General features: G+C 37.4%; 1 protein-coding gene across 1 annotated transcript in view; it reads right to left on the reverse strand.

Annotated features, from left to right (window-relative positions):
- LOC116664035 overlaps nt 1-23,706 on the reverse strand; it is a 38,998-nt gene extending 15,292 nt beyond the window's left edge. The window contains exons 1-7 of the mRNA XM_032480866.1: nt 23,590-23,706; nt 22,415-22,532; nt 19,445-19,576; nt 5,788-5,871; nt 2,675-2,756; nt 1,388-1,470; nt 35-148 (exon numbers count right to left, since the gene is read on the reverse strand). Coding sequence (XP_032336757.1) covers nt 35-148; nt 1,388-1,470; nt 2,675-2,756; nt 5,788-5,871; nt 19,445-19,473 — 392 coding nt within the window. The 5' untranslated portion in view covers nt 19,474-19,576; nt 22,415-22,532; nt 23,590-23,706. The remainder of the gene's footprint in view (nt 1-34; nt 149-1,387; nt 1,471-2,674; nt 2,757-5,787; nt 5,872-19,444; nt 19,577-22,414; nt 22,533-23,589) is intronic.

Consider the following 23,706-nt stretch of genomic DNA (forward strand, 5'->3'; position numbering starts at 1 on the left):
TCCAAAGCCAGAAAGGACACATTCTTAGACTCACACGTTGTTGTCCCCCTGGCTCCTGGTGTGGTACGTCCGCCTTCCTGCTGTCTTCCCATTCCTTAACTCCACGGCGGGCAGTTCTTTGAAATAACAGCAAAACTGCTCAATGTTACTATTTTAAAAGGAAGGGAAGAAAATTATTTTTTTTTAATGTACTAAGACTGTGAAGAAAGTACTCTGAGACCTACATACGGACTTTGAAAATGTCACCTTGCAATTTCTCATTAGAACTGTACTCAGCGCAATCTCTTCACTAAGTCTCCTCATTTACTCCAAGAAAACAATAGAAGCAGATGACTTTGCAGAAATAAAGACCTCAGAGCAAAACCTCTGTTCAAAAAATCCCCAATCCCCTCTCCTCCCCGCACCCCCAACACACACACACACAATCTATAGATTGCAATCATTTCTTTTCAGGGTGTTTGCTCCCAAGCGTTCAATAATTTCCTCAAATAAAAACAAATCACGACACCAATCACGCTGTTTAAATACGCCCCACAGAGTCACCAGGAGAATTCAGCAGTGACTAGAACTTCTTCCTTGAGCAAGACTAGACAAGCCAGTACCTAGTAAAGGTCAGTGCCTTTAAGGAGAGATCGAACTCGGCTTCTGCTCCTCATTAGCAAGGTGGCCTTGGGAAAATATAATTTATTCTGGTCTTTGATGCCACATTAAAAATCTAAAAGTACACAACTTTCAAAATAACTTCTTTTATGTAACAGCTCAGCCTTGTTGTCAGTTTTATTTTTACTGCTCATCTTACATTTTCAAGATCTTCTAAACCTCTCATCTTATGACCATACTTAAGAATGAATCATTGAACCAGGTTCTCTGAACAAGGTTCCTTATAGCCCAGGAGTCTGCAAACTGTGGCCCATGGGGACAAATTTGGCCCTGGACCAGTGAGCTTTTATTTTTAAAGTGGCTTTTATATTTCTGAAGAGTTGTGTAAAAGGGAGGGGCTGCTGAAGGGAGGAGACTGGATGTGGCAAAGATTAAAAAGATGTATTTAACCTGGCCTTTTACAGAAGTTTGCAGGCCTGTGCTCAACCCTATTCAAGAAGCAACAGGAACCAAATAATAATAACAGCTAACAGTTATTAGCTGCCAGGCACTGTTCTAAGCACTTTGTACAAATTGTGTAATAGCTTCCCAACCACCCTGCCTGAGGTTCACTACTATCCCCCGTTCCACTGATGAGAAAAGCAAGGCACAGGGAGCTGGGGTACCTGCCCCAAGTTCCTAGACTAGAGTCAGTGGCAGAGGCAGGATCGGAACACCCACAGCCCTTGCTCTTAACCGTTCCACTCGAAACTGACGTCAGGTACTTAGGCTCTGGCTGTAACATTACCTTAGGGACTGAAGGATGGCATTCATGAAACATGTGTTCCCCAAATTCCGCAGGCCTGTGGCACAGATGGCAGTGGTGCTTCCCTGTAAAACGGAACAAGAGGCGGCCATCAGGAACGCCAAGAGAAGGCCAACTGTTCCAAACATCAAAGCGGAGCGAAGGGCTGAACTTGAAACTCTAGCATCAAGCCAGCTTGGAACTGATTCTTTTCTGCCCAACGAATATTTCAAATTCCCTTTCTACTCTCTGTGTAAGTGTCTGGATATTTTTAGGAGGCTGTTTCTGATCTTAGAACTGTTCTAAATGGGAGTATCTTATGGAAGCTTATGAGGGAATCGGCATTACTAAGTACTGTGGAGTACACACTGCAGAAACCAGGCAGGTCCTTCAAAGAAATACGTTCAGAAAAACTTAATACTTGTGTAAGATTCTATTAAAGCTACTACAAATTGGAAAAAATATAAATACATACATCCCAAGTACTTCTGTCCCCCACCTTTTAGTTCTAAGCCACGTAAATAATCAATACATGTTTTCCTAGCAGTGGAATACCAATCTTAAAACACCACCTGGACTTCCCTTAAAGACTAAGGTTTAGTTTTCTGATTAGCTGTACAAATGCACCACGATGTCTGAATACTACACGTGGGAAGTCAATCTACCAATCCAGGCCAAAGCGTCACGTCAGCTCTTTCTTCCACGAAGTTGTAACACTTTAGCTAAGAGCGTGTCTAAACATAGCTAGCGTGACAGCACGGGGGTAGATGCAGGTTGAAATTACTGTTGTATTTAGAAGTATTTAGTGATCTTTACGTTTTGTTACTCCATTCATGGCTCATACATCTGGTAACAGCTGCATATCAGAATGAGGAAGCATACTCTTTTACGGTGAAACTGTATTAATGCAGTCCTAAGAAAGAAAACGTACCCAAACTTCAGACCCCTGGAGTTTGCACTAGGGACCTTAAACAGAAGGAAGCAAGGATCTCTGGGATCCTACAGAAATGGAGTAATAAGGCAGCCAAGTAAGCAAGAACTAACGCTTGCTAAGGCAGAGGAGCAGGGCAGCAATCCTGACAGAGGGAAGGCACTGACAGACGGACCCCCTGGGGGACTGAGTCGCATCAAGGATCATTAGTACAAGTGGCAAACATTTTGTAAAATAATCCAAGTCCAAGGCATGCAGTTACAAAAGGTTACAAGGGGCAACATTAATGTTAGAACTGTAATCAAACAGTGACTAGATCTCAACCAATTCTTACAGCTGAATAAATTTTAATTACTTACATTTACTTTCAATAACTTGCTGTTTAGTGATGAGTTTTCCAAAAGTTTTCTTTTCCTATGCCTGTCAGCTGCGAAAGCTGAGCTATTAAAACACAAACAGATGGTCAAAAAGACATCAGTACAGACACACTCCACAACAAGGTAAAGAATAAGCGTGGCTGTTTGAAGCGTCCAGGATGCAGAGCCTGGATGCTTAGGCCAGGAAGGGACCCGTTGGGCCCACTGCAGCCCTCAAGGATTTCAAGTAACGCAGGAGCTCCACTTCCCTGGAAATCCCCGCTGCTCCTCCGGCAGGAGCTTCCCAGAAAAGCTGGCCAGGTAGATGTGGTTTGCGGGGCAGTCCCTCGCCGCCACCACTCTCTCTATCTAAATGATGGTGAAGCTTCCAACAGGAGCACAGGCCTTCCTTGTAACAAAAGGACAGCCCTGGTCTGACACGATTATTCTGAGAGTTAACACTAAGTCTCAGACACTATGCTACTTCTTTCTTAAGTTTAATAAAGGGATCATGTTTTATTCATATGTTGTAATAGATGATGATATACTGAGTCTGCAGAATGATAAATAAGTCATAGGCATATATAAATTCATTTGACTCCGCTATGGTACAAAGCATATTCTAAAAGAAATCCTAATTAGCACATAAGTCCTGAATTTAAATTATTTAAATTTTTCTTGATGAAAGAGATTTTGTTTGAAATTTACCAGAAAGCAATTCCTATCTTCAAAGCATCACTTTCAAATTATTATATGTCAGGAGAACTGATCTAAAGGAAGTAAAAACTACTATTAAACAACACAGACTTTTAAGTCTACCAACTCCTTCCTGTATTCCAAAAGTACCAGGCTAATCCAGAGTAAATACATAATTATTTTTCTTTTCAGAATTTCCACAGGGACTATAATGTCTTTGGAGCATCAGATATTAGTGACAGTCAGTTGCTTCAAATCTAAAAATGTTCTTAGGAAACAAGTCTTCAGAACTGTGTGTGTGTCCCTCAGTGCCTTGGTGACTACAAGACAAGAAAAGATCAACCCCATGGACTGCGATGCTAACTTACTTCCTCACAAATCCTGTCAGTAAAGAAGCTGAGTCACAAGCACTGTGTATATGCTACTTAGTGACAATGCCTGATAGTTGACTTTTAGTTTCAACTTATATAAATAAGGCATTTAGCTTTTCAAAATGTAAGTTACTAAATTTTACCATCAGTGATTCTCAAAAGGGCAGAATCCTTTAGATCCAAGCTGTTTAATCCGGTAGCCACGCACTACATCTACATGCGGCTACATCAACCTAATTAAACGTAAGTAAAATTTAAAACTCAGCTCCTCGTCACACGAGCAATTTTTCAGGTGCTCAACAGTCACGTGTGTCTCGCGGCCACCTGACTGGACAGCGCCGATCACAGAACGTTTCTGTCGCACAGCGCTGCTCTCGAGCGCGTGCCCCACGGTCTGAAATCAAACATGACTGGAAGCACAGCTCTAACTTGTAGCGGTCATTATAGATTCCAGCCTGCATTTGAAAAACATAAAAGTAAACCTAGGTGATGTTCCTCGACATACGAAAAGGACTACAAGGTAGATTTTTTCCAGTGGGGCCAAGTAGAAGTGTAGACAAGGCGATCGGTGACATCTTTTCCCCGGTGACGCGGTCAATGGCAATAAAAGATCTGATAACTGCATAAATGCAAGCAGGTTCCCGAATGTCCTGTTTTCTGTTTGACTTAGTTCTGAGGAAGTTATCTGGCATTGAGATGGCAGCCTCTTCTTAGAGAAAATTCTAAGCAGCAGGAAAAAATAACCTGGTAGCTACCCACTTCTCTAACAAAGAATCAGGTTAGTGAGATCTTTACAACGACATCACCACATCGGAGAGTGATGTTACATAAATTACTGCAGGAGTCTCCTACTTTGCAGTTAATTATGACAATCTGAGACAAAATTCAGTATGTTGCATCTATGCATCTGTACCTGTGACTCATTCCAGACAGGGCTCCTGCTGCTTTGTTCAAATTAAAAGAAGGGAGGAGGCTCTTTGAAAAGGAGAGGAGACACAAGATGACAAGCCTAAAAGTACTTAAACCCAAAGTGTTCTAACTGGTTGAGACTTTTAAAGAATCAATTCTTCTTTCTTTATCAGCTTATAACTTATCTGGTGGAGACATGCAAGAGACTTTGGCTAACCAAAGCTGGACAGTGTTTCACGCAAAGAGCTTGGGTTATTCCCCCTCAGTATGCAATTTCAAAATACTCTATCGGCTTTGCATGTAAGTTTGCTAAGGGACCTCACTTCTGGCGTGATCTCACAATAGTGTCCAAATACATTAGATAGCACCTGACAATCAGGGGTGAATTACACAAATTCCACCTGAGTCAGCAATCACTCTGGGCCATGCTTTTATCCACTGCAGCTTCAAAGACCATGGCTACTTGGGCTTCTGTTACTGCTTGAATTTTGGGTCCAGTGGGTTTTATGTGACTAACCGATTTAGCCATAGCAAAAAACAAACAAACAAACAAACAAAAAAACTATTCACATAGGTACTTTAACTTTCTTATGATGACAAAGCATTTCACAGCTTCCTGTACTTTCGTGATATATACCGTCCCTACCAAAAAAGGGAAAGAAAGTAGGATCCTGTGCTCTAACACTGATGCAAAGTGAAAAACAATGTAATTCATCCTAATTTCCCTTAAAAATGATCAATTTCAGAGCTTCTACGAAGACCTCATAGTACATTTCATAAGGCTTTATAACAAAGGAAACTCTATAATGATTATTTTGTTTTCTGCCCGTCCTGTGCAGTCCCAAAATTCCCCTTGCAAATAAACTGGGGAGCTGACAGGTTGGTGGGGTGATAACTGAGAAAACGGGCTCTGGAGCCCTCGGATACGGATACAAATGTTAAATGGCACGAACGCTGAGCTATGATCAGGAACCATGAGGATTTTCAGACACCCATATCTGAGGTTTGAGTTGTTCACATTTCAATCACACTAAAAGAACATGATGAAGTACAGAACTCATAAACAAAAATCCTGCTCAGAAATCCTACAAGACCCCTCAATCCCATTCCACCCCTTCTCTCCCAAGGCCTGTTACTTACTTTTCCAAGTTCTGTAAGTGTTCTCTGACTTTCTGCACCAGTCCCAGCTTGGTGTCATTGACCACAAAATCATCACAGCGATAACTGCAAGGAAAACATTAATCAATGCGTGTACAGAGCTTGCGGAAACCACAGTAATGGAATCACTGAAAGGCCTGGCTGCTGTCAAGACGATCACATGGCTCTGCAGGTAGTTACTATCGCTGGTGAGTTGAAAGAGGACTTGGAATCCACAATGGAATGTTTTTTAAGAACCTTTTTAAAAAGCCACATAGGCAATGAACACTAACTTCTTTTCACATTTTTATTCAAAGGTTCTCCAATTCCTCTTTCAAAAATGAAATAAGCTGCTACATGTGTTATATTCTTTTTAGTGGTGTGTAACACACGGAAAATGAAACACAAACCTCCAATCCTATTCCTGGAGCATGAAGCCTGAAGCTTTAACATCACGTGATCCTTCCCAACTCAAATTAATGGGGAGTTTGCGGGGAGGAGAGGTTTAAGTGAAAAGCAGGGTAAAGACAATTAACCTGTGGGGATAGCTGGATAAAAAACAAAAAGCTATACGCTTTATACATAATTTAATTTAAATAAATTGAATTCAGATGGCTGAGAAGAATGCATCTTTTCATTCGGAAGTGTTAGAAGACAAAAGTGTAAAAGAGTGCTACATCTTTCAGGAAACTGACAACCGCTTTGAAGAAAGACATTTAAAGTATTCTTTAAGACTGATATTGTGTGTGCGTGTCTGTGCAAGACAATAAGCAAATAATATAAGGAATCACACATAATAGCTTCAACTTGTACATCAGCATTCATTTTTTTCCTGAAATAAGGCCAATCTTAACAAACAACTTACAAGCTAGTACCAGTACATTCTTTTGAACTGCAGCTTTGAACAAAACTACTTACTATAACTACCAAAGAATAATGACACTAACACTGCCATTCTGAGCAAACAAAACTTTGAATGCATAGCAATTAGTAAAAGTTAAGTCATCTCTAGCAGAATCCAAAAAACATTTCTTACATACCTGAAACCAGTCTATTAAAACATTGAAAAGAGGATGAGAGAAAGGAATTTAAAAAAAATTAGGCACCAAAGTATGGCTTCCATCTTTTATTCACAGGAGTCAAACTGTGAATGCTTTCAAAAACTTTAACTAAAATATATATGTAATTATTTAATACTCCCTTCCCCCATTAATTAACTACCTACACTGACAATCAAGAACCCCTGACGTGCTCTCCCAGTGCCTGTGCTTGAACCCTAACATTTCCACGTGTAGCAAAAGCTGCCTCTTATATCCTAGACCCTTTCTCTATGGTCAAATACCAGCAATGGCAGGAGAATAATCCCTTATCAGTTTTATGACAAATACACAGAGGAATTAAATTACTGAAAAGGTTTAATTCCCTGCTTCCTCTCGGCATAAACGTGAAGGGGGTAAGGTCTGCTCTGTAAACCTGGGCTTAAGGCACTTGGTTCTTCCCAGAACCCCAGGCGTCACTGACGAATGAAACTGCTCTGTTACTCTAACTCCTGCTCACGTGTTTATGTTATGTTTGCATAAATAGATGCATGTATTTCAGCTAAAACTGTGCTCAGCGTTCAAAATAAAAACACCACCAAATGCTAATGTTCATCTGGGAAAGGAAGTTTAAGAGCAAACACAGATCACCTCTCATGTATTTACATGCTGCTGGAGTAGCTGATTGGAACGTGAACCCCTTAACCTCCACCAAAAAATGGCTGCTTTAAGAAATGAATTGTTTCACATGATATGAAATAACTAATTCTTTTTTTATTAAAGTAGTTCTTTTTGGTGTGACACGGACTCAGGCTTCAACATTTGTTAAAGTAACATTTTCATACATTGAAATACAGATTTATTTACGGCTTGATCCATTCTGAACTAACCTGGCTTAACCGGGTGGGTCTAGCTGTCCCTGCTCTCTTAATGGTCACCATTCAAGTAAGTTGCTCTGGGATCCAGAGCTGTGCTAACGTGGCTGATGCAACTGAGAAGCTGAATTTAAACATTTTAATATCACAGAATTTTACTTAACAACTGAAGCAGTATACAATACTTCTCCATTAAATATAACTTTATGGTTTTGGTAATACTATATTTCACTTTTATGATTATACAGTGTAAGACGTACTGCAGTGCACATGGTGGGTGCACGTGTCATTTCTAGGACCGCACCTAAGCGCATCACCAGTCTAGTTTGTGTCAACAGAAAGACTCAATTAAAGTTATTTTTCTATGCAATAATGCAGCACCATAATGTATTTATTTGCATATCTTATGCAGACAGCATGAGTTACAGGGACACCTATGTAAACTGTAATTGGTAGTTAAATTAAAATACTTATTTGGGGTGGGGGGTGGGTATAGCTCAGTGGTAGAGTGCCTGCTTCATATGTACATGGTTCTGGGTTCAATCCCCAGTGCCTGCATTAAAAATAAATAAATTAACACTTATTTTAATTATGATATAATTAAATTATCCTTCCGGCTTAAAAATTAAGAATGAAAAATTTTTTCACTTCCAAATGAAGGCACACTAATGAGGCAGAATCAAGTCGAGAAGGTGTATCACAAATTTTACGAAGAATGGCAATTATAACTTACTACAACAGGGCAAAATTACCAAGCTGTGTAAAAAAAATTATAAGATAATAAAGCAGACAACATTAAGAGTCATCTTCAGCAAGTGCATAATAATTTAATGAGAAGTTAGCTCTCTACAGTCAAAATATAATCAATGTAATGTTTCACAATCAATGAAATCAGAATGAAATGTATAATAAAAAAAATTTCTTAGTGATTTTAAGGATTTGCACTTGTAATTCTGGCCAGCTATAAAACAGCTTGAATTCTTAAGAAAGAAAATCATTTTCAGATGGCAAGATGGAACAATAAATTATTATTTTAGCTAAAGGAATTATGTTTAAAATTTTGAGGTAAAGATTAAAAAGGCTATTTTATAAAAAGTGAAAGATCTTCAATTGATCCACCAAGCAACTGTCAGTGAATAAAAGACCTTTCTAGAAAGATCAATCAATTCAACATCTGAAATTTTTAAGTACTTTTATTTTTAGCTTCAGATGACTTTTACAAGACAAGAAATGGTGGCCAATTAATACTTCAGGGACACTGTGTCTCAAATGACTTCCAAATTGAAATGTCTTTGTCTGTTAGCAACCTTAAAAACAATCAATCTCATGCTGTAAATATTTCTTAATCTTTTACATCCATCACTTTCAGCTAGATTAAAAAAAATTTAAGACAGACATATGGGATCAAAAACCCAGATTTACTGGAATTATTTCCCTTATTTGCTCTAGTGAGTGTTAACATACTGAAAATACGTGTGCTCTGAAGCAGACTACCATGGATGCAGTTATGGAAATTGTAAAATACGTATGTACAAATGCTATGAATCATCACCAGTTTATGGAGCTGTTAAAAGAAAACAGAAGATGATGAATTTAATGATGATGTGTTCTCCGCAAGGGTTCACTGGAAGTCATGGAAGAATTTAACAAAGGTTCACTGTACTGTTAACTCTAATTCAAGATTTTCTTGAAACAAAAGGCGCACTTGCCAGTATTCAGCAGAGAGAAAACATCACAGCGGGATTTACATCTTCTCACCTGGATCACAACGCACACGCCTGAGCTCAGTTTACAAATCCCAGGAGAGAGCAAGCTTGTTTGTGACCTAGACAGACAGGTACTAGAACTTTTGTTAAAATTTATACTATTCGTAATACAAATCAATAATGATTCTTACACACTTTAGCATGAACAAAGATGCACAAGATTTTAATGATAAAGCATTAAGTTGGCTGCAGAATCTACAAAAAAAAAATGAAGAATGCTTTGTGATACGGATAATTTAGAGGTGATTTTCAGTTTACATAATCGCCCTCTGAATTCAATAATACTGAGTTGTTACAAGAGTTAGTGGATTTACTCAACTTACATACAGTTTTGAAACTGATATGCTCTTGCTTCAGAGTCAAATCAATTATTCTAAAAAGATGAGTCAGTCTTGTCAATACAGATGCAAATACTAAAGAAAATAGGGTTTTCTGGTACTTTACTCATTAATTGGAAAAATCTTAATAGTGTTTGTAATCTACATTTTTAACTGCAATTTTAATGACTAAATACAGATCAAGCATTTCAGATGGAAAGTTAGCATCTGAATGGAGACATTCTGTATGTATAAAATACACGTTGGATTTTGAAGGTTTCATGAAAAAAGATGCAAACTATCTCTAATAATTCTATATAAATTACCATGTTGACATAATACTTTGGATAACTGGGTTAAATAAAATACACAATTAAAATTAATTAACCTATTTCTCTTTGCTTTTTTAATGTGGCTACTTGAAAATTATAAATTATATACGGGATAAATTATTTCTGTTGGACAGCACTGCTAGTCTAAAGAATATCTAAGATGCTACCTGCCGAACATCATAAAGAGGTAACAACTATAACTTTATTGAATTATAAGAAATCAACTTTAACTGGACTTAACTGGACACTGGCTTAACACATTTTAAGTTTTCGCAATTATCCCTATTTGTCAAGAGTCAATTTTAGGTCTTCTTACAATCACTCGGAAGGACATTTCCTGCTAAGATTATAAACTGCACACTGCCTGAATCTACTGCGCTCTGTGTTAGCTGATGATGAAAGGAAAGCACCTGCTTCTATGGGTCAAAACTTCGAGGAGCGCCTGGCACGTGGTAGAGGATGGATACATGTGAGCTTCCTTCCATGGCGGAACCAAGAGCTGCCTCACAGCCCTCTCTCCTCTAGCTGCCCCCATCCCCCTGTTTTGATTTCTTCTTCCTCCCTGACCCAGAGGTCAAAAGAAAATAAGTTACAAAAGTAGGAAATAAATAAGAATTTAAATGCTGTCTGTTGCCTTAGTCTTTAGCTGAGACATTGATTCAAGTAAACAAACTCTAAAAAGTCTCTTCCTGGTTTACCATTGTGTTGAAGCTACTCAGTCAGAATCAGGCTTTCCTCCAACACCTGAAAACAATGTAGCCACTCTTCTTAGTTTGCCCTTCAGAAAGGTCACACCAGAATAAGAAGTATAAAAAAAGATCGTAACTTGCAGGTTGTGTTTCAAAAGCTTCTAGATTTGGCCTCTGAAATGTGGAATGCTTTTTCCCATATTGAAAGATATACGGTTGTAATGTATGGTTATATGTTGTAAAGTGAAAATACACCTGGTTCCCAAAATGTAACTGAAATAATATAAAAAGTGCCACCCTTTTTCTTCTTTCCACTGAGAAACTGGAGCAGACGTCCAGGTTTTGGTGCCCCTTCATATAAACAGGACTTCATGTGTCTATCAAACCAAAGTCAGGAACTACCTTTATCATCTGACCAATGTTTTGGCTATTAAATTAACACTTAGGCAAGTTTTAATTTAATGATTTTAGGTGATCCTTCCAGAAAAGATGAGCTCTACTTCTAACAGACCACTTGTCACATAAGGAAAACATTTTCTTCTGTATTTAGTAAGAAGAGAGAACTGCGTAAGAAAATTTAGGCAAACTGAACACTAAAGACAAAAAAACACTTAGAAATCACATTAGGCAACATATTAGACACGTTAGATGAGGAAATCAGATATAAAAAGGCAGGAGGAGGACCGGCACTTCCTCTATGCCCAACACCTTGAGACAAACTACACCATCATCTTAGCTACGTGCAACTTAGCCTCAAACCAAACTCCTTGAGCCAAATATGATCCTAAAGTAATTTTTACATTACTTTAAGCCAAAGGTTAACAAACTAGTTAAATCGTAGAGTATTACATACTGTTAAGGGCAGAAGATGCACAATTAATTTGACTACCTTGTGCTGAAGGAGTATCTACCAGGTAGCAGGTATGTTTTCATAAGAAACACACGTTATTTATACTATTATATAATTAGGCTAAAAATTGATTAAAAGAACCACAGCTTAAGTTATTTTAAATTCTGCTTACTCTAATAAACAGCAAAAATGTCCGATTTTTTTAATACATTGGTTCTTTATGTGTACATTTGTAATTTTGATTTTTTTCTAACTTCTCACATCTAATCATACCTAATCCTTTCTGTTTCTTTATATAATCTCCCCCAAACTCATCTTTTTCTCCTCAATCTCAACTAACATTCTGTTCTATACCTTGGTTACCTCCTTTGGGGTGATATCCCCCCAACCCCCAAATACAGTGACTTTCAAATCCACAGATACCTGTATCTGAATTAAGCTACAGTACTTGATGGTCTGCGCAATGTCGACCTCACCTAAATTTTCTTCTCTCTCACCTTTCCCCCCTAAATCTTCCCTTTCCCTTCAGCATTACCTGCTTCATGTTTAGATTTACGCTTTCGTCCCATACACCACCAACTTCCTACCCTCCTCAGTATTTTCCAAGTAGCACCACTTAGTTGTTTTAATAGTAAAAAATATTCCCTACGTGGCCACCCCCAACTGTACTCTCTTCCCTCGTTCCCCAAAAATTAAAACATGCAGCACGGCTCAGTCACTTGCTTGTCCTACAATTTAATGTAGGTTTACTTCCTTTTAAAAACCCTAATTTTAGAAGCACTTGCTTCCTTCCTATTTTTGCCCTGCACCTCATGCCCCCTCTAATTATAAAAGACAAAACACCAATGGCTCCTAATCAAATTATTGTCAATGGCTCATAATCAAGTTAAAAAATAAGCCACAAAACTGAGAATCCACTACACCCAATATACGTTTGTATTAACTTGTATTAATTACATACGCAAGTAAATCTAAAATAATACACGTATAGTTAAAAAAGAAAACTTTTAGAAGATTCACCTAGAGATGAAATAAACTATTTTAAAATTTCTTGCTATTCAGGATATCTTTAGAGTATTATTCAACTAATATCTCAAAGTACAATATACACATAGGGTGACATTTGACATAAATGACAGTGGATGTAATTTCCTACTTCCTATGATCTCTTGAACTTTTTGTCCCGTTAATCAGATCTGCTTGGTCTGTGTTTTTATTAGAGAGCCAGTATCTTTACTTTGCGGTACATCTGATGAGCTCACAGTAACGTATGTCAGCTCGCCTCTGCCTTGTTCACCAGCATTTGCGTTACTACTGTTAGTGTTACCTTGGAGGATTTTTTCTTGTGCAAATCTTTAAAAATATGTATCCATTTGATGAGGGTTGATTTGGTAATATCAAGTAAATCCACATTAACTAGGCAGACAGAAACCGTAACACACTGGCCACGGCCAGACGTCAGCAAGGGTGAGGACAACACGTGAAGCTCCGAGCCGGGACCCTCCGCGTTTGGTTCACGCCACGTAACCGTCTCACCCACCGACCACTGGCAGCAGGCAGAGTAAATATTTGGAAACCCTTTTTTTCTTTTCTTTAGATAAAAGTATTTAATAGAAGTTCTGATATTTTCTTCCCATACCCCCAAGTACATTATTTTAGAGACCATTGCTCTAAAAACCAGGCCCCTAACACATAGCAGGTTCTTAATGAATATTTACTGGATAAAAACAATATACACTATTCTGATTTTAAGAATTGTTCACATTATGTTCGAGGACCTTGTCTCAAATAAAGATTTTGAAGGTAAAAATCTGGGGGAAGAGAAAGGGACTGCTTATAATGCCAAGTTTTCTTCATAAAGGATCTGTATCTTTGCTTTGTGTCTTTCTTTATTATATTTATTTCTAGATATAGTTTACAGTTTTTGTCATTACTGTGAATGTTTCTTTGGTCATTTCCATTTTTAATGACTGCTAATGAAGAGAAAACTATTAGTTTTTGCATATTTATCATGCACTATTTCAAAATTTCTTATTAATCCTACTTGTACTGAAGTCCTCATGTTTTCTGGGTATTCTATAATTTGAAAGCAGAAATAATTTTTCTTCTTTTCCAATATTTATAGCATTTATTTATTTATTCTTCATCTTATTTCAATCGTTAGAACTGCCAAAGCAATGTTTAAAAATAGTGACAGTGATATAAATGATGACAGAAACATTTGTCTTGTTTCTGATGTAACAGAAAGGGCTTTAATATTTCACCAACTAGTATGTGATAGCTGCTTTCTTTTTGGGGGGTACTATCATATTTTAATAGTTTCCTTTTTTTTCAGTGTTACCAGTTTCTTAAAAATGAGAAATGGTTTATTTATAAATGTACTTTTGCTTCTAATGGTACAATAATCTTGAGTTTTCCTTTGAAAATGAATATATGAATAAATATGAATATGCAAACTTATGAAATTAATTCAGTAATTATATAATTTGTCTTTTTAACACATCTTACTGGATTAGATTTGCTTTAAGTTAAACTTACAACTATTTTAATTAGCAAAATTGACTTCTCTTTGGAGTTTCTATCAGATTTTTCTTAAGGTTTGGAAAGTTTTATAGTAGTAATATACTTAATGTTAAATGTTAAGTTTGATGCCACACTCTCTGATACAGTAGCTACCAATCAAGTGGCAATTTAAACATAATAATTAAAATAAAATAAAATAAAAACATTCAATTCCTCAGTCCCACTAGCCACTCTCTTTTCCAGCAAGGTGACTCAGGTGTACATATTTATATGAACATTCTCTTCCCAGATTCTTTTCTGTTAGAGGTTATCACAAGATACTGAATATAGTTTCCTGTGCTATACAGTAAATCCTTGTTGTTTATCTATTTTGTATACAGTAGTGTGTATCTGTTAATTCCATACTCCTAATTTATCCCCCCTTTCCCCCTTTGGTAACTTGTAAGTTTGTTTTCTGTATTTGTGAGTCTCTTTCTATTTTGTAAATAAGTTCATTTGTATTATTTTTTTAGATTCCAGATATAAATGATACCATATAATATTTGCCTTTCTCTGACTTACCTCACTTAGTATGATAATCTCTAGGTCCACCTATGTTGCTGCAAATGGCATGTTTCATTCTTTTTATGGCTGAGTAGTATTCCACTGTACCTACATCTACACCACATCTTCTTTATCCAATCATGTGTTGGTAAGAAACTTAGATTGCTTCCATGTCTTGGCTGTTGTAAATGCCCACTAGCGACTTTTAATTGCTCAATGGCTACCAAATTGTATGGCACAGATGTCATGCCCAAAATAGAACTATCTCTCTTTCTCAGCTTTAAAATTCTGAAGGTTTTTCCATGCCTGTTCTTAGTGCTACTGAAGCTACCCAAGTCATAAGGCTCCACATCAGATTCTTGAAGAACTAAGAAAATATTCTCAGACCAAACCATTTTTGACTCATTTGCAACAAGAAGTAATCATTGTACAAATTAACCTGATATTTTAAGCAACAGTAAGGAAACAAGTCCTTTAATCTGCTGGCTATGAAGCCATCTTTATACACTAAGTCCTGTGTAATATTAGTACAAAAAAAAATCCTTCATGTAAAAAGTAACCCTCAAGAAATGACAAGGGCAAATAAATCATTACATTTTAAATTCTTTTTCATTTCCCTGTTTAATAGATAATATCATCATAATAGGATATCTAGAGGAAACTCTGACCTCTAGTTTTACTATAAATGACAAGATACAGATACAGAAAAAAAAAAGCTGATGTTCTAATGACTTCACCTATTTCAAACCAATAAAAGTAAAAACTAAAGAACTCTTTTAGAATATAAGCTTATTTTTAAATTCTCTTTTATTCAATTCTAATGTATTGCCATCAAATCAGCCTCAAATCAGCCAATTCTGGAAAATGAGAATACCTGCAGAGAAAATCCATTTCCTTTGTTAAAAGCAGACAAGCACCAGCTTATTAAGAAAGAGACTTTTGTTTTCAGACTATGCACTAAAAGGTTTCTTTTTACTAAAATTGCAAAATACTGTTTTTAAATTTAAAAAATTCTTCTTCTTATCTAATCTTTACAACATTGAAATTTTGTGTCCAAAAGTTTACAAGGCTAGTCAATAAAAGATCTTCCTATTTTTAATCACAACTGCCTCTGAAAATGATTCACTATCAATTTAAGCCCACAAATAAAAGCTTTATTTTTATTAATTTTAATTAAAATGGCTATTTATTATAGGTGTTTAAAATCTGAACTAGAAGTCCATTTTCTAGACAAATCAATTGACTCACATTTCATATTTCTCCGTTTGAAGGAGTGCTTTAAAACATTACCCTGCCAAGATGGAAAAATTCTGGTTATTCAGTTTTAATATCCCTTTCATACTTTTGAATCCTCAGAAATTCATGTATTATAAGTTGACAAGGCTATGTCAGGTGTCAAAAATTATTTGTTCAGTATTTTAAAAATATATTAACTCTAAATATGTCTGCGTAAGAAATCAAAGCCCCTAACTTTTAGTCTTTCTTTTTGATCCACTACTGTACACCACATACAGTTCCATTTGTGTTGACCGGGGGAGGGGAGTTGGGGTGAGAGGAAAGGAAATATTACTGAATACACAATAAACCGAACACTTGCCCTTGTGTGAAAATCTTAAGATTTTCATTTTTACTGAAATCTTCATTTGATTCTCAAAGCAGTGGGTCTGTGCCAAATCAGAATTATTCCCTTTGGTGTTGTTTTCCCTCTTCTGAAATAGTGACCTATTTTATGCTGTTCTGCTTGGTTGATAACGTGCCTCTTCTGGATGCCCTCCTTACATCAGAAGTGAAGCGAGCTGCTCTGCAAGGGTGTCCCTCTTGGGAGGTATATGGAATAGCTCACACGTGCTATGATTTTAGATCTTCAGGAAAAATGTTCTGCAGCCCTTCAGTCCTCCAAGAGGATCAAGAGGGCACAGTAATACAGATTTGGTATAACCTTCCCCACTTTTGGAAGATAGTTAACAAAATTCAATCTTTCAAACATCTACGCCCTGCTCTGCACCAGACACTGAGTACTGTAGTTGATACAAAGATGTGACATATGGCTCCTGCAGGCCCCAGGGACATTTGCAAATAACTAACGTGCAGCAGGAAATTGCAAGTATCTCAGGAACTCTGAGTTTAGGAGAGATCGCATCCAGCTACAATTGGAGCTGGGGCGGGGGCGGGGGGTGGTGCAGTGTGGACAGCTCAGTGATAACTTCATAAAGGATCTGCACAGACAGATGCACAGGGCCTCTTGGAAAAGGGAAGATAAGGACAGAAAAACTGTCAGCCTCAGAGCATGTTTTAACTTCCACAGAGCACTTGGAAAAGGAGCTTCAACATTAGCTATAGTCAAAGTCTTTTGACTACAAATAATAATTAACAATCAAATAGGTTCAACCTAATATACCGACATTTCACCTCTGAAGCAAACCATTCAGTCTAACCACAAGAAATGTATGCACAAGGAAAATTTACAAACTAAAGTGAAAATACTTAAGTACACTGGGAAGTAACAGACACACACCCCATGCAGAAGAAAGCCTTTTTTGTTTGTCTCTTCATCATAGTGAGGTGTGGGAAATGTGAATTTCAACTGCAGCCTCATGGGTCTACCGCTCTCACAGGTTCCTTGTAGGCTGTCAGTATCACGCTACAGGAGCAAAATTCCCTGGCATTTTGATCTAAAACCACAAATGGGATGGTTCTGTGACCAGCTGCCGCTCCCTGCACTTCAGAAGCTCTGGGTGTCCACACACTCACGGCTCTGTACAGCTTTACACAAAAGACTGGCAACTGGCCAAGAAGCCCCTGCCATGGTGTCTATTCCCCAAGGTTCAATATCTGCCATTTAATTCCAATTCGGCCGTGAAACAACTTGTACTTTAGCACGCTACTCCAACATAAAACAAATTAAATTAAATTAAATATAAAACAAATTAAATTCCAATTCTAGTTAATAAAGGTATTCCTCCAAAATGCAATATACAAAGACGTTAAAGTAGATAATCTTTATCTTTAAAGGGACCTATGAATAAAATTCCACTCCATTAAGAAAATTCTAAGGTAATTCTTTAAATTTCCTCAAAGAGTTACTATTTCCTCATAATCTCACCAATAGCAAGAAAACCCACTGCACACAGAGATTTAGCTGTATCTCCAAACTTCCCCATTAAGCCTTTCATGCACATTGCTAACTGAAAACCAAGAAGACAATGTTTTCAACGTCTGGTATGAACAGGATGCCATGACCTACACCGATGACTGTGAGACAGATACTTCAAGAACGATCTTAATTTCTGCTGTCTAAAGAGAAATACTTACAAACTTACAGAAACACATGATTCTGCCAATTAGGTAGCTCTGTCATTCTAGTTTCCTGAGGGGAAGGAGGGGAAACTAATGAAAACACTTTAACAGCTTGGCTAACACTTAGCTTTCGTAGGAAGGGGTGTTTTGAGAACAAATGACAATAAACTGAACACTAGGCCTTGTGTGAAAATCTTGAGAAGATTTTCACTTCTACTGACATTGCCATCTGCCTCTAGCTTCTCTCTCACCCAGGTCTGGACACCTTCTGCACAAAGGATCACCGAAATGGTAGTGATCTGGATGGCTAGCCCTCACGAGGCTTTACTCAACCGTCACAGCAATGTTAAACCACCGACCTTTCTTTCCTTCCTTTTGATGGACAGCTTTCTACAATAACCAGCTAAGGACAATGCAGAAAGGACCAGCACACAACTCCAGTACAAAGTATGAATCAAAAGCGGTGTCTGGACTTTAAATCCCCATCCCTGCCCAGTATGACCTACGGCCTTTGTGTGACATTGATTCAAGGGCTGTGTGGCAGCTACAACACATCCAAAGAGAGCCTTTAAATAGCTTGGGTCTTTTTCTCCTTTCAATATCAAACACCTTTTGAATTCAGTAAAGTGATTAAAACAAGTAAAGAATTGTTCATAATTTACTAGACAAGGAAAGAAATTTGCTTCACACTGAAGTTAAAACTGTAAAACACACTGTATTTCTGAGCAGACCAAATGGACATGATCACTTGTAATGCAAATAACCTAGTTCTAAGTCATCACAAAAACAGATACTCACTTTACTGTCATTTATATGAAACAGACACGTGACTATATTACAAGGAGAGAACAGGGCTCCCAATATGTTTAAAAAATATGATACTTTAAACAAAAGTTGGTTTGAAAAGCTACACGCAAAAATCTTGACATGTATCTACCGAAGAGAAGAGGAGACCGGAACTGTGTTGGGAGAGGGGAGACTGTCAAAATAATTTTTTAAACAAAGAAGCTATAATTTTAAGATTATATAACAAAATGTTAACTGGACAATAGGAACATGGGTTTTTATCTGAGGTGGGGCATGAGTTTTTAATCCTTTCATTCTTCAATTAAAAACAAAACAAGAAAAAGAAAAGGACTTACAATGAGCAACAACAAATAATAGTTACTTTTCATTTCCCTGCAGCCTACGGGGGGGTGGGAAAGAAGAGGCGGCCCAGACGCTGAATGGGCAAAGCAAAGGGAAATCGGAATGAATACGGACCGTGGTCCTGGTGGCCCTATCCCCTGTGAGTCCTCACAGAACTCACAGGCAGCAGTGGCCGTCTCGACTGCTTTAAGAGGCTGGGGAGAGCGGAAAGAGTGAGGAAGATGAGAAAACACTTGCACTCACGGTAAAGGAACACCGTTTTCAGAAAACAGTAATACTTACCAGTACGTACTGTAGCTACTGCAATCCATACACACCGTGTGCTGAGCTTTTTCCTGCTTTTCTGACTTCTTATGGTTGGTTAAGGGTATTTGTGCGTCTTCATAATGTTTTTTTGCATGACCATTCACATACCTTACAAAAACCAAATGAAAACTTACTTTAGTCTAAACACTGCTTTGGAAGGTAAAGTAGTAGGAAATGATAATAAAATTAAATGGTTATCAAATCAGAAATGAGAAAGAATTCTTCCTAATAAGAGCATTCAATCCTGTAAAAGCATTCAGTCATTTAGTGATTTATTAAGCTGAGTACCTAAAATATGCTCTTCTTTCGCAATCACATATGACAGTCAGCTTTTAGTTATACACAAGACTGGGGCCGGGCAAGGAAGGTGTTACCTACGCAAATCAGTTTCAACACCTTTGTTATTATCACTTATCAACTCCTTTGCTAGATACTTCTGTTACAGCATTTTTCCTTTTCTAAAGTGTTTCTCAGATGGCTAACCCCCAACTCAGGCTATTATGAAAGACAGGTTTTGTAAACTAAATTACTCAGTCACTGCCCACAGGGTCACGGGCTCTGCTTAATAAAACACATGAGAATCAGATAGTGAAACAGGACAACCTCCCATCTCCTTCTCATCAGTACTGGCTGCAAATCTTTTATTTGAATGCCTGCACAATCACTCCATTCATATGGAATAGGTTTGTTTAGAAAAAATCCAAACAAAACACAACTCATGTTAACCTTATATAAACTGTTCTTTCTCTACATGGACAAAGATAATCAAAGGTTGACTACAGTCATAAAAATTAACACTTTCCAATTCAGATTGAATAAATCTATCACAAAAAGCAAAATGAAACTGAACTGAGGGTTCACATGCATACGCTGTGAACACAAATTCACCTACATCTTCACCTAAATATGTACAAAGCCGTAACCGACCACTACTTGAAGACCCTTACAAAACAAAAACTACAACTCCCCAGTTCCTAGAAAGCAGCTAATTTGTAGAAGGCAAAGCCTAATGGAAAACTCACAACAGCCAAAACGAATGCTGATTTAACAGCACCAAAATAACTCTGCTCAGAGTTAAGGTGACATTTTTGTCACAAGGCGCCTTAACTGTGCAAGGAGCAACACTTACCTTGGGGAAAGCTGGGGAAAGCGAGGAGGACCAACCGCAAGCCCAGCCTCTGTCCCCAGGAAAGCTGGAAGCATGAGAGGCACTACCAACCTCCACTCAACTCTGACTTTGGTCATGGCTTTTTCCCACATTTTTTCATTGTAATAAACATAACCAACACTTGTGGGTACAAGGGTCTTAAGTTTATAAAAGTGGACTAAAATGAATTTTTAAAAAATGATTAAGAGTATAAACTCAAAAACTAGACTGCCTGGGTTCAAAAGTAGGCTTTGTCACATGCTGGCCAGGGGAGCCCAGGTGAGTTAACCTCTCTGTGCTTCCGTTTTCTCATCTGTAAAATGCAGGTAACAATACTTATATTGTTGGTTGTTAGGTGATTAAATAATCCATGGCTCAGAATGCATGCATGAATGAATGAATGTTAGCAATATTTTTATTCGTATTTTCCTTTATCTGCTTAAATACTTTTTTTTTTTTGTGGTGGTAGAGGGGGAGGTAATTAGGTTTTTGGGGTTTTTTTTGTTAATGGAGGTACTGGAGATTGAACCCAGGACCTCATGCTTGCTAGGCACACGCTCTACCACTGAGCTATATACCCCGCCTCCTGCTTAGCTACTTATTTATACAGAATCCAAACAACGTAATTGCTTGGAAAGCCATCATATTAAGTCCATACTTTGAGATAACACATTGCACAGGTCAGGAAACACCCCATATTTAATTAAAAGATAAACTCCAGGGGAGCCTATAGGTTCAATACCTAATCAGCTTAATTTCCTATGCTTGTATGTATTTACAGCTTCATTTCCTAGGCTTGTATGTATTTATACTGCGCCATGAAAAACAAAGAAATATTTATAATGAGGAGTACCTTCAGAATCCAAGAAAAGGCTATAGGGAATGATAATAAAGGCATTACCACGTTCAAATCTTTGGAAACTGGTTACATTACATATAGTTCATTTACACACATACTGTAGTCTCCAAATGTACTAAATGCTCACATGTCAACATCAGTGACACAGCAGGGCTGCTTTACTGCTGACATAAGAGTAACAATGTTTTGGCTAATACTCAAAACATCAGTCGGAAGTTAACCGACATGTATAAACTGGCCAACTTAAAAATAAACATTTCTCTCATCCAGTTTTAGATTTTAACTAGACAATTTGGTCTAAAAAGGAAAAATGTCAATATACACATCACAGATTTTTTAACAACAGCAAAAATTGGAAAAATAGCTTAAATGGGATGGTGTCATGAAGACTAATAGGATATATAACTCAAATATGCTATGGATAAACTATGTTTCCTAGTGGAAAAAATAAATTTAAGACTTCCCTATAGACAAGTGGGCTAAATCACTAAAAAAAAAAACCCAGAATCCTTGGCAGTCAATACCCAGGATTACATGATAAAAGAACATTAGCCAATCAGCTATGTAAAATGAAGGTCTAAATGCAGGCTCTTCTCATCTGTGTAATCTACTTAATCACGTATTTCTGAACCTATGTCAAATTTCTAAATTTATGATTGCTTACAATTGGAAGCATACTGCCTACAGAGTCTAGAAAGTTTTCAATTTCTTTTTCTTCTTTTTCAGTTTTATTAGGTAGAATTTTCACAGCTTGATTATTTCTCCAAACCTGCTTAGAGAACTGCTTGTTGTCTGCTGTTAAGGACATTAAATCTCTCCAATTTTTTAGAGTTTGTCAGGTCTTTTTGTTGACATATGACCTTCAAGATTTAGGCTGTAGAGCACTATGAGACAACTGGAGAATAGAATTACATAAATTTTATTACATTATAACTCTCACCTCTCAAAATCTAGGAGAGGAATCTGTCTCTTCAAAGTGCAGTATTTAAGTGCTTCTACTTTTCTTCTTTTTTTAAAAAAATGTTATCTGTACAAAGTATTCTCAGGTTCCCCAAATCCTAGAGATTTCAAAACCACAACAACCACAATTAAGATACACAGTTAACATTCTCCAAAGGTACTCTTAAGTGTACATGAAAAAAAATACTCAATTCCAGGACTGAAAATAAGATGCTCTCTTCATGCAATGAAGGTTTATAAATAACAGTGGGGAAACAGTCCAAATAAATGCAGTACAGATTTCAGCCTGTGCCACTTGGTATGATTTCCCATCTCCCTGCTGCCGGGCTATTAACTTCTAAAGTAAATTCAAAGTGGGTTTTCCAAGCTAAAAGAGAGACTGAAGTAAATGCGCTACTACAAGGCACACAAAGGTGGATGTTTATTTGAGTTTGTGTTAGAAGAGTTACTAACGTACTTAATATTTAAGTAACATCATTTTGGAGCAAAGACCTAGGAGGAAATGCTCAGGCTGGAACTGGGGTTGGGGGTGTTAAGTCTTAATGGAATGAAACATGTGGTACATTTGAGACAGCATTAATAACCCCAACAGGGAGATCGTTCTCAAGGGAGAACGATCTGTAAATATTCTAGTGTTTTGTTTTATTTTTAGAAAAATAATGTGTTATCTGGGATCTGATTCAAAAGTCAGTAAAGGTAAGGCTGGCATAGGTAATAGGTGAAACAAAATTGGCCACCTGTTGATAAGTGTTGAAGCTGGGCGGTAAAAATACAGGGTTCAATTAATTATACTCTCTACTTCAGAGTGTGCTTAAATTTACCCTAATAAAAGGGATTTAAAACAACCATAAGACATCAGAGTTCCTTATTTCATCTTTTATTACTAGCAGACTGTCACATATTACTAGTAGATTGTCTTATTCATCAAATTAATTCTTCTGAGTACCAACAAAAAAGGGTTCTCCAGATTTTCCTCAGTTCCATCACCGAACAGGGATTCTGTTAGGAGAGGGAAGCCCTACAGAGAATTACGTACACACTATGATTAAGCAGTGGTGCTAAATAAACCCAAATCAATAAAACTTTGACACAAAGCTTAAGGTAAATTGAAAAAAGCAAGCTGGGTAGCAAAGCAAGAATAAGTATGTCACCCACCTTCCACAGTGGACACTTGAACAAGTCAGACAGACCCAGGGGCTTTTGTTGGACCGGCACACTAATAAAAAGAAAAATACACAATATACCAATTGTATCATGTTATTTCCCAGTTTC

This window comes from Camelus ferus, chromosome 6 (assembly GCF_009834535.1).
Source record: "Camelus ferus isolate YT-003-E chromosome 6, BCGSAC_Cfer_1.0, whole genome shotgun sequence".
Classification (NCBI taxonomy): Eukaryota; Metazoa; Chordata; class Mammalia; order Artiodactyla; family Camelidae; genus Camelus; species Camelus ferus.